This window comes from Thunnus albacares, chromosome 10 (genome assembly GCF_914725855.1).
Source record: "Thunnus albacares chromosome 10, fThuAlb1.1, whole genome shotgun sequence".
Lineage (NCBI taxonomy): Eukaryota > Metazoa > Chordata > Actinopteri > Scombriformes > Scombridae > Thunnus > Thunnus albacares.
This window is the reverse complement of record NC_058115.1, coordinates 8,551,302-8,564,019: the sequence shown is the minus strand read 5'-3', so window position 1 is coordinate 8,564,019 and position 12,718 is coordinate 8,551,302. Positions and strand designations below refer to the sequence as shown.

At 43.9% G+C, this 12,718-nt stretch overlaps 1 protein-coding gene across 2 annotated transcripts in view; it reads left to right on the top strand.

Moving 5' to 3' along the window:
• Positions 1-12,718, top strand: part of nrg2b (neuregulin 2b) — a 70,224-nt gene that overhangs the window by 11,598 nt on the left and 45,908 nt on the right. The window contains exon 1 of one of the 2 annotated variants that reach the window (XM_044362930.1): positions 1,783-3,211. The exons of the other annotated variant lie outside the window; for it this stretch is intronic. Within the exon in view, the coding sequence (XP_044218865.1) occupies positions 2,800-3,211 (412 nt within the window). The 5' untranslated portion in view covers positions 1,783-2,799. Of the gene's footprint in view, positions 1-1,782; positions 3,212-12,718 lie in introns of those variants that run through there. 2 annotated transcript variants of the gene reach the window in all.

The window sequence follows — 12,718 nt, the reverse complement described above, 5'->3', positions numbered from 1 at the left end:
CCTCTACCGAAGGGCGCACAGCTCCTGACAGAGAGGGAAAGGCAAATCTTATGTATGGCTTGATTGATGGATATAGAGATGGAGGCAGGGACTGGTGTGCTGGTGGAGGGAGGAGGGGATGCTTGTGGACACCATAAAAAGCCTGAACATATTGTGCAAAGCTCTTGCTTCATTGGTGGAGATGTATTCAGTGAAAATTTTATTAGCTGTAGCTGAGCAGGATTGGCAAGTATTTGGGTAGAATGTCTGTCCACCATAATACCAGCAGATTAGGGTAACTGATGCTTCCACGTCTTGCCATAGAGTCATTAAACTGTACGGCATCCCAAGATAATATTAGTAAACTGCAATGACTCGAATAATCGTTTGGAAAAAGTCAGCTTTTGGTGTGTGCTCTCCTATAGCGTGCATAGCGTGCATAGCAAGCGTATACAGCATATATGGGTGAAAAATTCGAGGAAAAACCAACATAAAGTGTCTTAGTAAGGTGTTGGGCCACCATGTGCCACCAGAACAGCTTCAACGCACCTTGACATTGATTCTACAAGTCTCTGAACTCTACTGGAAGGATGAACATCATTCTTCCAAAAGATATTCCCTCATTTGGTGTTTTGATGATGGTGGTGGAGAGCGATGTCTAACACGTCAGTCCAAAATCTCCCATAGGTGTTCAGTTGGGTTGAGATCTGGTGACTGTGAAGGTCATAGCATATCATTCACATCATTTTCATACTCATCAAACCATTCAGTGACCCCTCGTGTCCTGTGAATTGGGGAATTGTCATCCTGGAAGAGACCACTCCCATCAGGATAGAAATGTTTCATCATAGTATAAAGGTGATCACTCAGAACAACTGTATTGATTTGCAGTGACTCTTTCCTCTAAAGGGACAAGTGGAGCCAAACGATACCAGCAAAATGTCCCCCAAAGCATAACAGAGCCACCAGATCCCCTCACTGTAGGGGTCAAGCATTCAGACCTGTACCGTTCTCTTGGTGAATGCCACACATGCCCACTTTTCAAGAATATGGTGAAGGATGAGTCGTATCGTATGACCATCACTTTTTTCCACATCTCTGTAGACCAGGGCCTTTGGTTTTTGCACCTCAAATGTGCATTCATCTTTGTAATGAGGGGTTTATGCACTGCAACCCTACTATAATATCCCTCAATATCTAATTGTTGATCACGTGCTGCATTGACATTCTCAGTCACCTGAGGAAGAGTTGTTCTGTTTTTCCTTACATATCACATGCATGACCCTCACGGTCATCAAATGTGCACTGTGACCACAATACAATTTCTGACCCTTTTTACTGAAGTCTTTCCCATAGATCTAAATGCAGATGTCACTTTAGTCACTGTTCCTATTGAAACACCAACCAGTTGAGTTGTCTTTGTGACTGAAGCTCCTGCCATTGGTGCCCCAACAATGAACCCTCTCTCAAAGTCATTTAGATCTTTTCCTCTTGCCATCTACTGGGCCTGCTCAGCATTGTTATACATGTACACAGAGCATGACTGGATGATAATTGCTTAATTGTACCATGCAGTGCACCTGTGTGGAAGCATCTGCATTCGTTATGTTTCTCCACTCATTTATTCAGGTTTTTCCTTTAATTTGTCAACCGTCTGTATGTCTGAGGGCATTAAAGCTGAAAGACTCTAAACTCCCTGCTCGCCTCGCCATGCTGAGGAATCCATTGAGAGAATTTCGCAGCGTTAGTCATCGCAACAACTATCCGCAGTGTGTGTAGTAGTCGCCTATAGTCTCTCTTGCACCTCTTGCACTGGAGATCCACAGTGGGCGCCGTGCAGGGCTTGGCTACAGACGCACTCTGTGCTGTGTGTCTGTACACTGCGTGCGTGATTTCTATTGCACCCACCCGCAGAGGTTTAACACAGTCGACCGGCATGGTCACATGCGGTTGGGTCGGTGGCGGTGTGCTGGTGGTTGCCCGGGTCATTAGGGTGTTTGCGCAGGACGTGGCGAGCCGACGCCAGTGACCGGGCAGGTGATGTTTGCTCACGTAAGCCGCTCGCGTTTGATGAGGGGCGCAGGGGACGCGGCTGGAGGGTGCGCGCTACTGTTGCATCGCCTCACCGGATAACCGCTGCTATCTCATCCTGTCCGTCTGTTCGTCCCTGGTTTTCTTCACTCTTTTTTAAAATATTTTGCTTACAGACAAACGGATTTGCAGGAGTGGAACTCTTTTCACGATCGAAATAAGTGGATAAAGGACCCGACCTTGCGTGTGCGTGTGCGTGGAGTGCGTATCGTTTCTTGTGATTCCCCTTGTACGCGCAAGCTGCTTTTTTCCTACCAGAGAGGCAATGCGCCCACCCATGCGATGCTAGCCTATTAGCTGGAGAGAGAGAGAGAGAGAGAGAGAGAGAGAGAGAGAGAGAGAGAGAGAGAGAGAGAGAGAGAGAGAGAGAGAGAGAGAGAGAGAGGAGGTTTCAGCCCTGGATTCGAGAGGAGGCTAATTTACGAGTCTTGTTTTGCCTTTCAGGAAAAGGGGAGATAAGAGGGGGAGGGTGGTTGGTGAAGGAGAATGCAGCAATCACATTTTTAAGCATGCAGAAACGGGCCGTTTCCGGTTCCTAGGCTGGTGTGTCCCCCCATCCGAGGCCAGCAGCCGTATGGGGAAAGCAGCGGCAGACACAGATGGCATGGACACTTCCACAAGGTCTGCCGCTCTGCCCTGCCTGCTCTGCCGGAGCCCGTTCGCCGCCGTCTCTCTCTTCCAGCTCGCTCCGCCGCCCAGCAGCACTGCAGCACAGCACAGGCTGACGGCATGAGGCTTGATCCAGTGCATTTCTCCATGCTGGTCATCGGGGTCTCCTTCGCCTGTTACGCCCCGAGTCTCAACTCCCTCCAGGACCAGGCGTACCGATCAGCCGTGGTCATCGAGGGCGAGGTGCGCTCCTCCCCGGAGAACGTCTCCTCCCGGGAGCCCTACAGTGTGAATGTCAAAGTGCTGGACGTGTGGCCCGTCAACAGCGGCGGCCTCGAGAGGGAGCAGCTCGTGACCGTCGGGGACTTCGGTTCCGAGGCCCCGTGCACCACGGTGGAGAAGGACCACAGATATATCTTTTTCATGGACCCGACCGCCGAGCCCTTGGTATTCAAGGCATCGTACGCCCCTGTGGACGCTAGCGAGCCGGAGCTGAAGAAGGATGTGGAGAGAGTGTTGTGCGAGGACTGCGGTAAGTTTAAGGCTTTTCCGTCATACCTGCCATACACTCACACCGCACTATAAGGGCCACTGGAGCTGCCATGGTGATGTAAGGAGACAGTCACCGCTCTCTGGCTGCGCGTGCACGTGTGTAGTCTATACAGTGTGTCAGCGTGCATACACATATGCATGCGCGCATTGGTGCGCGATCCGATTGACACTTCAATCCACCATAACCCGGTCACCCATAATGAAATGAGAAGCATGGCAGGAAATGTGTGTGTGTGTGTGTGTGTGTGTGTGTGTGCGTGTGCGCGCGCGCGCGTATGTGTGTATGTGTATGTGTGTGTGCATGTCATGTGGATCGGTGTGTGTGAGATAGTTGAATCTCTTAGTTAAACCTGGTGTTAAACCCACACAGCAGGATCCTCAGTGGATCTGACACTTCAGCACAGCCTGGATCTGCATCATCACATCATTTCAGTGAAGTTGCCTGCATGTGGAGTCTTAAGGTGGAACACAGGCAAGGAGCAAAGCCAGTGGCTGCAGCTCCGCTTTGTGTGTGTGTGTGTGTGTGTATGTGTGTGTGTGTGTGTGTCTCAGAGAGAAAGACACAGTTAGGCAGAGCATGTGATGGGAGTCAGGGACACCAACCTTGTCTTGAGGTAACCTCTTTTCCAAACTTTGTATCGTTGCTTACAGCAAGTATAAGATGTCAAATCTGATCCCGTCTTACATCAGCAACTGTGGCAAAATCCTGACAATGACAGTTTGTGGCTGGTGGTAATAATTCAAATCTCTCAACCTGTTGCTAGTTTTCACCATGGATATCTGACATTATGCTTTTGGTCTTGTAGTCCACCAAACAGAAACTCCTGTATCACTTCCTGGTTCTCAAATTAGAAATGTCTCTGAGAAGGAGCTAAAACTGTGTGTGTATGTTCAGCAGCAGCAGCAGCTGAGCAGCCCCGTTAGAAACTCTATTTAACATATGGCCACTAGAATGACTTTCACTTAAATGTAACAAACATGACACCAGAAAAAAAAGACTATAGTACTAAAATGAGGATCGACACAATCTATTAACAAATTGTGCACAGTTTTTTTCTCTCTCACACATCCTCCTATCATTTCTCTTAGACATTAAGAGAGAAAGAATCAGGGTCAACTCCTCAGCTCAGAAAACCCCATGAACTGACCTCTTAGTGTGACTTATGCACAGTACCACTCAAAAGTTTGGATGCACTTTCTCATTCAAGAGAAGGGTTTGACTGGTACTGTATATTATTCAATCTGCTAGTTGCAAATGCTCTCACTTTTAACCGTAATCTTTTTCTCTAGAAGACAACACTGACTGATCTCTCTGATCCCCTCCACCTGTGATTTCAGTATTTAAAGCGCTACACTGCTTTTGGGATGATGCTACTATGGTTTTTACCTTCTACTACTGTGTTAAAGCTTTCTGTAGTAAACCTGAGTGGGGGAGCGTACACAGGCAGGAAGTAGCAATCCCCCTACTGCACAAAAGAGAGAGGAAGTGTCACACATTTCTCTAATATAAGCTATAAGAGCACCACTTGAAAGCCTTCAGGGGTTCATCATCTTTGTTATGTGAATGTGAGGACAAAAACCTTTGAAACAACGTGATAAGGAAATAAAGAAACTCTTCATCCGTATAAAATCAAGAATCAACATCATTTCCGTGAATACGAGCCAGCAAGTGTTGTGTTAAGAAAGCGTTAAATCCTAATAGGAAGTAACTCAGATGTCTTAACAAAGGGTTCATCCAGCAGTTGAGCTAACAACGTGATGTTCTATTTTTTACCTCCGTGACATGCTAAAATTATCAAGTTCTTTATTGATGAAGGTGCTGTTATAATCAGGCTTTGGTCTAAAACACATTTTCAAGGCAGGGATAAGCTCAGGGGAGGACATACCCACTTATGAGCTGATTCACCCCCCCAACACACACACACACACACACACACACACATACACACAGACTCTAAAAGCCAGAGATGCATGGAGAAACACAACCTACACAACCATTAGACACTCCAAAGTGTCAGGTGACACTATATAGTATGTACTATGGCAACCAGTAGCCTCTGTATGTCCGCAGCATCATAACATCAGCACTGTTTGTTACTTAAACGCAGCTTCTGTTTCTCTTTCGGGATTGATTGGATTCATCTGCTAAAACTAACGACCGAAGTGCAAAATCCATGTCCAGAAATAGCCATGAGAGCGCTTTATGGAAATGTTTGTGCTCCCTCTCTTCAGTCAGCCCTCCTATTTTGAAGTTGAATGGGGATCCGGTTCAAAAATATCAACTTCAGGTGTCCACTTGTATTCTTAGTACATCCCAAACACATGTTTGTTAAAGTATTACAAAATAACCCCCCTTTTGTAAAATCCTCTTGTGCCTGTTTACAACAGTTTGTTGTTGTTTGTTGGCCAGGACTCCCGCTGAGTTGTAGCTCCCTCACTGGCTACACCGACGCTCACTCATTTGCAACACTTCTTCATTAGGTTGATGCGGTAATGTCAGTGAATGAGCTACGACTGAGCAGGGATCCTGGCCGGTGTTCAGGCTGGAGATGTGCATGAGAGGATAATGTAGAAGGGTTTCATTTCAGACAGAAGTAGCTCAACAGTGTGTTAGGGTGAGGGGTGTATCAGCAGACACACACCCTGAGCCTAACCAATCCAAAACCGTGTCTAAACCCAGCCAGCCAATCACATCCGACTTGATGGGACGCCCACTTCTGTCCACACCCGCCACTTTCTGTCAACTTGCTTATATTCCAGTTGTGCCTTTGGCCTCAGGTACAAATATCTGGTGCATTTTTCAATATTATAAAAAGATGCATTTGGAGCATACGAGTTTATAGCTGAGACTAGTATAGATTTTTACAAACAATTGTGTACTCTTTTTTGATGTTAAAAATATAATCTATAATTCAGAGGGATGGCAAACTCTATGTTGCTTTATGTTGTCGAGCTAAGGACCTTATTGTTGGAGTCACACTTGTCGCCTCCCTCCCAGTTTGATAACGGAGCACAAGAGGGAGCTTGGTGATGAATGGAGAGAAAGTCCACAAGACAGCATTTACATTTACTATATGTTCATTCTGGTCAAACATCAACACTGCATTACTGCCATGTTTCCAAATTGACAATTTTACCCTTTTCATAAAATTGTTCGCAAGCAACCATTTAAATCAGTAAAACAATATTGAACCTCATTAGCTAGATTGCTTGCTATATTTCTGGACTCCTTTTGCTTTATTTGAGGGCTTGTTTTACCAAATTTGCAACATGCAAGTTTCAATTTGCAACATGAGATCATTTTCTCACCCATGTTTCACATAAGCGTGCAAGAGATGTGTAGGACCTGCCAGTATATCTGATATCTGCCAGTCGCAAGTAGCAGTAATTTGTGCAACCTGATGCTGCCACCATTTTCAATCTGTGTGTAAGCAGTGCTCGTAAATTGCTTTTGTGAAACGGGCCCCTGTTCTTGATATTACCGGGCTCCTGAATACGTGGGAGCCATGATACCAGCATTAACAGATACACAGACAATGATATAAATGCTAAGCTAATATCTACTTTAGACAACCAGTTATTAGGTAATTGTCTGGAGGTTTTATTCCGACTTTCTGCCAATGAATGTTGACATTTACAGAAAGCTACAGTTGTGCAAAGTGAGAGGCACAGACCCCTCGCTGTGAGAGAAATTATGAGACAGTAAATCTTTTTTGCGCTATAAAAGACAGCAGAGCCATCTTCCAAAAGCAGAGCCCATGTTGATTAAATGGCGAGAGCGGGCAGGTTCTCTTTCACTGTTTATGTTATTGAGTCTGTCATAGCTACTCCAATAACCTCTCTCCATGCCAGCCCACACGTCTGACCAACACACAAAACACAGCTCTGGTGGGGCTGATTTACATGGAAGTCGCTGTATCCCAAAATTACAGATCAGACTTATAGAAACGGCTGCAATTGTTAGGAACAACATTTTATGTTAGAAAATCGAGAACAAAGTTTGTTCTATCCAGCATTCAAGGCTACAAGAGTTGAGTAGTTGATAGAAAATCGTGTCCTGAACAATTGAAACCTCATGTGTGTCTCCACTGTGAGCTCAACTGGCCTTCACTGCGCCCCCCCTGTTTTACTCTGTGAAAATAACTAGTGTGGACTGCTCGCACTCCCCTTTTAAAAAGTACAAAACCCATCCTATCTTACATCCCAGGCAGTCTAAAACGCAATGTAGGTCTTCTCTGATCATCGCTGTTGGCATGCCTTTTGAGATACATTGACAGTTTCCTCCTAAAATAGCTTTATCTGATGCCCAAACATGCTCCTGTCACTGATTCTCTGTCTAGTGCTGCACCCCCCCCCCCCCCCCCCCCCCCCTCTTCTTGCTGTAGCTGACTGTAGCTGGAGTGTGTGGTTCAGTTTATGCCTGCCCTCCTGTCAGTCAGCCTCACTGAGGAGGAGAGAAACAGAGAGAGAGGGGGGAGGGAAAGAGAGGGAGACATCTTTAGCTTTGACATTACAAATAGATGCCGCAATAATGCATACTGTAAAACTACTAATAATAGCCAGCGCCTCATGGAGAGTGAGCACACTAGGTCTGGAGATAGTTTTATTGTGCCTAGAATATCTAAAAATGAATTTACTGCTGTTCTATCGTGCATTAGGGTTATCTCATATTAGCCTAAAATCATCTTGCTTTTAGTGCAGGTTTGTTTTACAGCATTAAAGGAATAGTTCAACATTTTGGGAAATACATTTCTTTGCTTTTTTCACAGATTCAATATCAGTCTTATGCATTTATTGTAGAGCCTAGCCTAGCTTAGCATGAAGACAGAGTGAGTGAAACAGCTAGCCTGGATCCAAAGTTGAAAAATAAGCCTACGGACACTTGTAAACCTGTATTTTGCTTGTTCAACCTCAACACAAACGTGCTGGAGCAGTGACTGTGCAGCTTGCTGAAGTTTTGTCTTCACAATGAGGTTGTGGTTGAGCTGTGGTACCATTGTGCCTTTACAGAGACCAAAACCAAAACCTGTGCTCACTGACACTGCACAGAAGCACCGGGCAGAGTGGAATCAATCTTCTCGTCTCAGTCTTGGAAAGAACGCAAATACGTGTAATTCCCCAAATGTTGAACTACTCCTTTAAAATCACCATTGCGACCATGCAGTCAATGGTATAGAGCTCAGAAACTGAGTATCAGTGTATCAAATGTGCGTACAGAGTGTAATTGTGGATAGTGCTCATGCATGTGAGACTATGTTGACTGCCTGACCTGTGCATGTAGGACTGTGTTTTTCCATATTAGCATCAGTGTAATTTCTTTGGGCTAACATGCGGCGCTGTCTCTCAGCTCAGGTTCACATCAGCGTGCACAGCAGCTGGAGGGCAGAACCACTCTGGCATTGATCTCCAAATCCCAGAATTAGGAGGTTTTTGCTCTGGGGCAGCACGTCAAAACAATCCTTGCAACAGGAAACATATCCAAGGCCGCACCCTTGAACAAGTCGTTAAACAAATCCCAGTGAATTTCAGCTTTCATTATGGCTTTCTTTGGTGCTAACACATTTAGGTGAACAATTGTCTCAAGTCAGCGGTGAGAGAAAGGTGTTGGTGGAGATTTTCTGGCTCCTTAGTGCATGAATCTCATGTTGACACTGCTCTTTGTACTGTTCAGGACAATGGGAACGATTCTTTATGAATTATTTAATTAAGAGGTATTCCTCTTTAAGACAGTGTAAAGGTGGCGCTCAGACTGACGTACGTACATACTGTACATTTATGTGAATGCGCATCCAGGAAGATTCACTGGTTGAATCAGTGACTTGACAAGACTCTGTGTGTGTGTGTGTGTGTGTGTGTGTGTGTGTGTTGCAAGAGGTCTCTCACTTGTCTGTCTCATCCTTTTCCCCTCTTTGTTGCGTTATCTGTGTCTATTTCAGACACCCTCTGTGTGTCTCTTTCTCTTCTGTTTCTCTCTCCTTCTGTCTCTCTCACTGTCCTTGTCTCAACAGAGCATTATACCTCTGCACACACACACACACACACACACACACACACACACACAGACACACACACACAGAGCCATGCCAGTTAGCTGTTGCTGTTGCTGCTGTGCTGCAGATGCCCCAGTGTGCTGTCATTAGCAGGGAGATCTGGGGCTGCTATAAATTATGCACACTGAATAACAGAAGGCTGAGGATTTCTCCTCTCTGCTGCCTGCATGTATGTGTGTGTGTGTGTGTGCGCGTGCGAGCGACAGGATGTATAGACCACATCTTTGCTTACTTATGTTCTGCTGACATTATACTGATCAACTTTGCTCGTCGATGTGCTCGTCCGTATTAGCGCACTTCTCTGTAGCTCAGCTCACTCATGACCGCCTAACTCTTGTACATGTCCTTGGTTGTGTAGCGTGTGTGAGTGAATGTGTGTGTATACGTGTGTGTCCTTGCTTGTGAATAATGTATCAGCACTCATCTTTTCCAGCAGTCAGCCTTAGTAGAAAACTCTGACACATGCCTCTTAAAGGGACCAGCCCAGCGCCACATGGCTCAGTTTGTGAATGAGAGAGGTCTTTGTGTAAACCCCACTCACACACACACACACATACACACACGCACACACACACACCTACACACACGCACACCTACGCACACACACACACACACACACACTTAGAAACACACAAGCACACACATGCAGATTTACTGCACACACCACCCACACACTCATGCGGCTGGTGCTGCACACACCCTCCTCACTGCATCAGCAAAGTGCCTGTTTCAGACAGGATGGATTTGGCTGATGCTCTCTGCTTCTCAGTTAAGATTATTTTCCCACAGAATTAGATTAGACACCGAATTCAAAATGGTATAAATAGAAATGTATATGCAAAGGACTTGTCAGCTGGTATTCCAGATTAAACATTAAAAAAATTGCAAGTTCGCTACTGTTTCGATACATCTAAGGCGTCCTACTCTTTTCTTGGAAAGCCATTGTAATCTTTGGCATTCCTCTCCATAAGTAGCCCTGCTGTGCCAGACTGTAAGGGGTTGGCATGCAGTCAGTGAACGCCTGATATTCATGAAGTTGTAAAGTGGCATTTTCACCTGTCACTTTGGGTAACACTTCATGAGAAAAAAAAACTGCTCTGTGTTACACCCGAGATGCTCTTGAGCAAGGCGTTTAACTCATGAAATCTGTTTGAGAGGTGATGCTCAGTGGCTGTTCTGGTCAGCTTTCATATGAACGTGAGGCGCAGCATCACTGACACACAGAGTGCAAACAATTCTTGGAAAAGAAAAGGATTAAAACATCCCTTTCATGCTGTATCGGGCTATCTTTGGCTCAGAAAGGTGGGCTATCTTTATCTCTCTTTGTTGTGGTGATCTTTGATTGTGACAGGTAGAGTATCTTCATCTGTCTTCCAGATGTCGTCCTCTATCTCTCTAGATGTTATCTTGGACTATAGTAAGTTTGTGGTGGATTCTTTGTATACTATATGTTTGATCCGTTTATGCCTTATGTGAGCATGTCTTTGACCATACAGAAATAGTTGTATTTATCACTGAGAAGGAGTGGATCCTTATTTTCTTATGAAGGAACATTCTGCACATTAATTGAAAGGATGTTGGCAATACATCGCCTAATTCCAAGTTATGAAACGATATTTCAGCTTCTCTTGCCAGCTTGCTTCAGGATATTGAGTCTTTTTATTCTTGATTTGGTCAATTATGCTACAATTCCAACAACTCCCAAGATTGATTTTAGCTCATTTCTATCTGCACCAAGGTGAAAATAAATACTGTAGATTTGGTGCAGCGCATGAGGTGTATCACCATCATCTGCATCAGGAGCACTGAATCAAAAATAATTTGACCAAATAGTGACATAAGAGGAAGTTATGATAATATCTCTTAGCTAAGACACATTTGTGTATTATTTTAATCAAATCATATTATGTATGTAGATCTTGTTGAGTGTTTTGTAGTTTTTGTGTTTTGTGCAACTAGTATACAGTAAGACATAAAGAGACTGATTCCTCCATTATTAGATTTTTGTATTTCAATCCAGCAAGTGTTTTTTGGCTGGTTAAATTAATATTTTTGCAAAATGTTTAAATATGTAAAGGTGCCCCTGTAATTCTTAACATTTGAACATGTATGATTAGAGAATAAATAGCACAGGCTGCATGTGATATTTATTCTGCTGTTTTCAGGGTTGTGGTCCTTCCCGGTGATCTAGGGTGTCAATACCATTATTAACCTCATTCACTAAGGTCTACTGTCTGTCTTCATTAGTGTCATTCATTTATCTACCATGTGTCACCTGGGTACCGGTGCATACATTTCAGCTTTGAAAATAGACGTGTGCAGATGCAGTTTGACTTTATGGATCATTTGTATTTATATTATCTGTAAGAATAATCATGTTGTAAAATAAGCCCAAGGTGTCTAAGATAGGCTGTGTTTGACTGTCCGTGTTCTTAAATAAGAAGACTGAGGCAAAGATAGCAGTCGTCCTCTCTCTTGTTCTGACTTTCATACATTATTACTGAAAACTGATATGATTGAATTAATTTTACAGTGGCTAACAATTGAAAAACCCCCACCTTCTTCTCACCAGGGCAGAGAGGAGGTCAAAAGTCAAATAACTCCTTTTCCTCTGAGCTTTAAACACATTTTAAACCACAACCAGGCAAGATTTTTAAGTGGAAATACAACATCTTATAAGCCTAAATCCCATCCCTCTTTTTTTGATTTTTTATACATTGTATTCGTGGGGGAAAAAAAAACAACAACTTATTTTAAGAGTGAAATACAAACTGTTCCTTTAACAGCAGTAAATGAGTGCTCCTTCCAGAGAAAGTTGGACTCACCCACAATGAATCTTTAGTCTCTCTCGTCTCTTTGGTATAAAACATCACAGGCTGACCGGCTGATAAAGGAGCATGCTGTGATCAATTTACTGAGGTTACATTACAGGATTTCTGGGAATTGAACTTCAAACATTAAAAACTGGTTCCTCTCGGTGCTATTTGGAGCAGCCAACATGCAAAGTTGCCAAGTGCAGATTTAATCCTCAATAAACGTTTGTCAGTGCAGTGCAGTGCATTCATCTAAGTGGATATGGACATGCCAATGGGACTTCAATGGACAGTAGTGCCAGTCAAACGTTTTTGGGTTTTTTTCAGATTAGTTGGAGACATTTCTTTTCCATCAAACAAGGAAGAAAACTAGAAAAATTTCAAATACACTTGCTGTACATGAAGCATTTACACTGAGGTGAGCTTCTGAAACAACAGCTTGTTCTCTTTATTATTATTATTATCTATGTAGTGAACAGTCTGCACCCCAAAGGCTTTTAGGGTAACTTTTATAGATGTAAAATTGGCATATACAGTATGTAACTTAAATTACTGTTTTACTAATTTCCTACAGGAGCTTCTTATGAAGCACTTTGTATTTGTTCCAAAATGTCACAGATCATG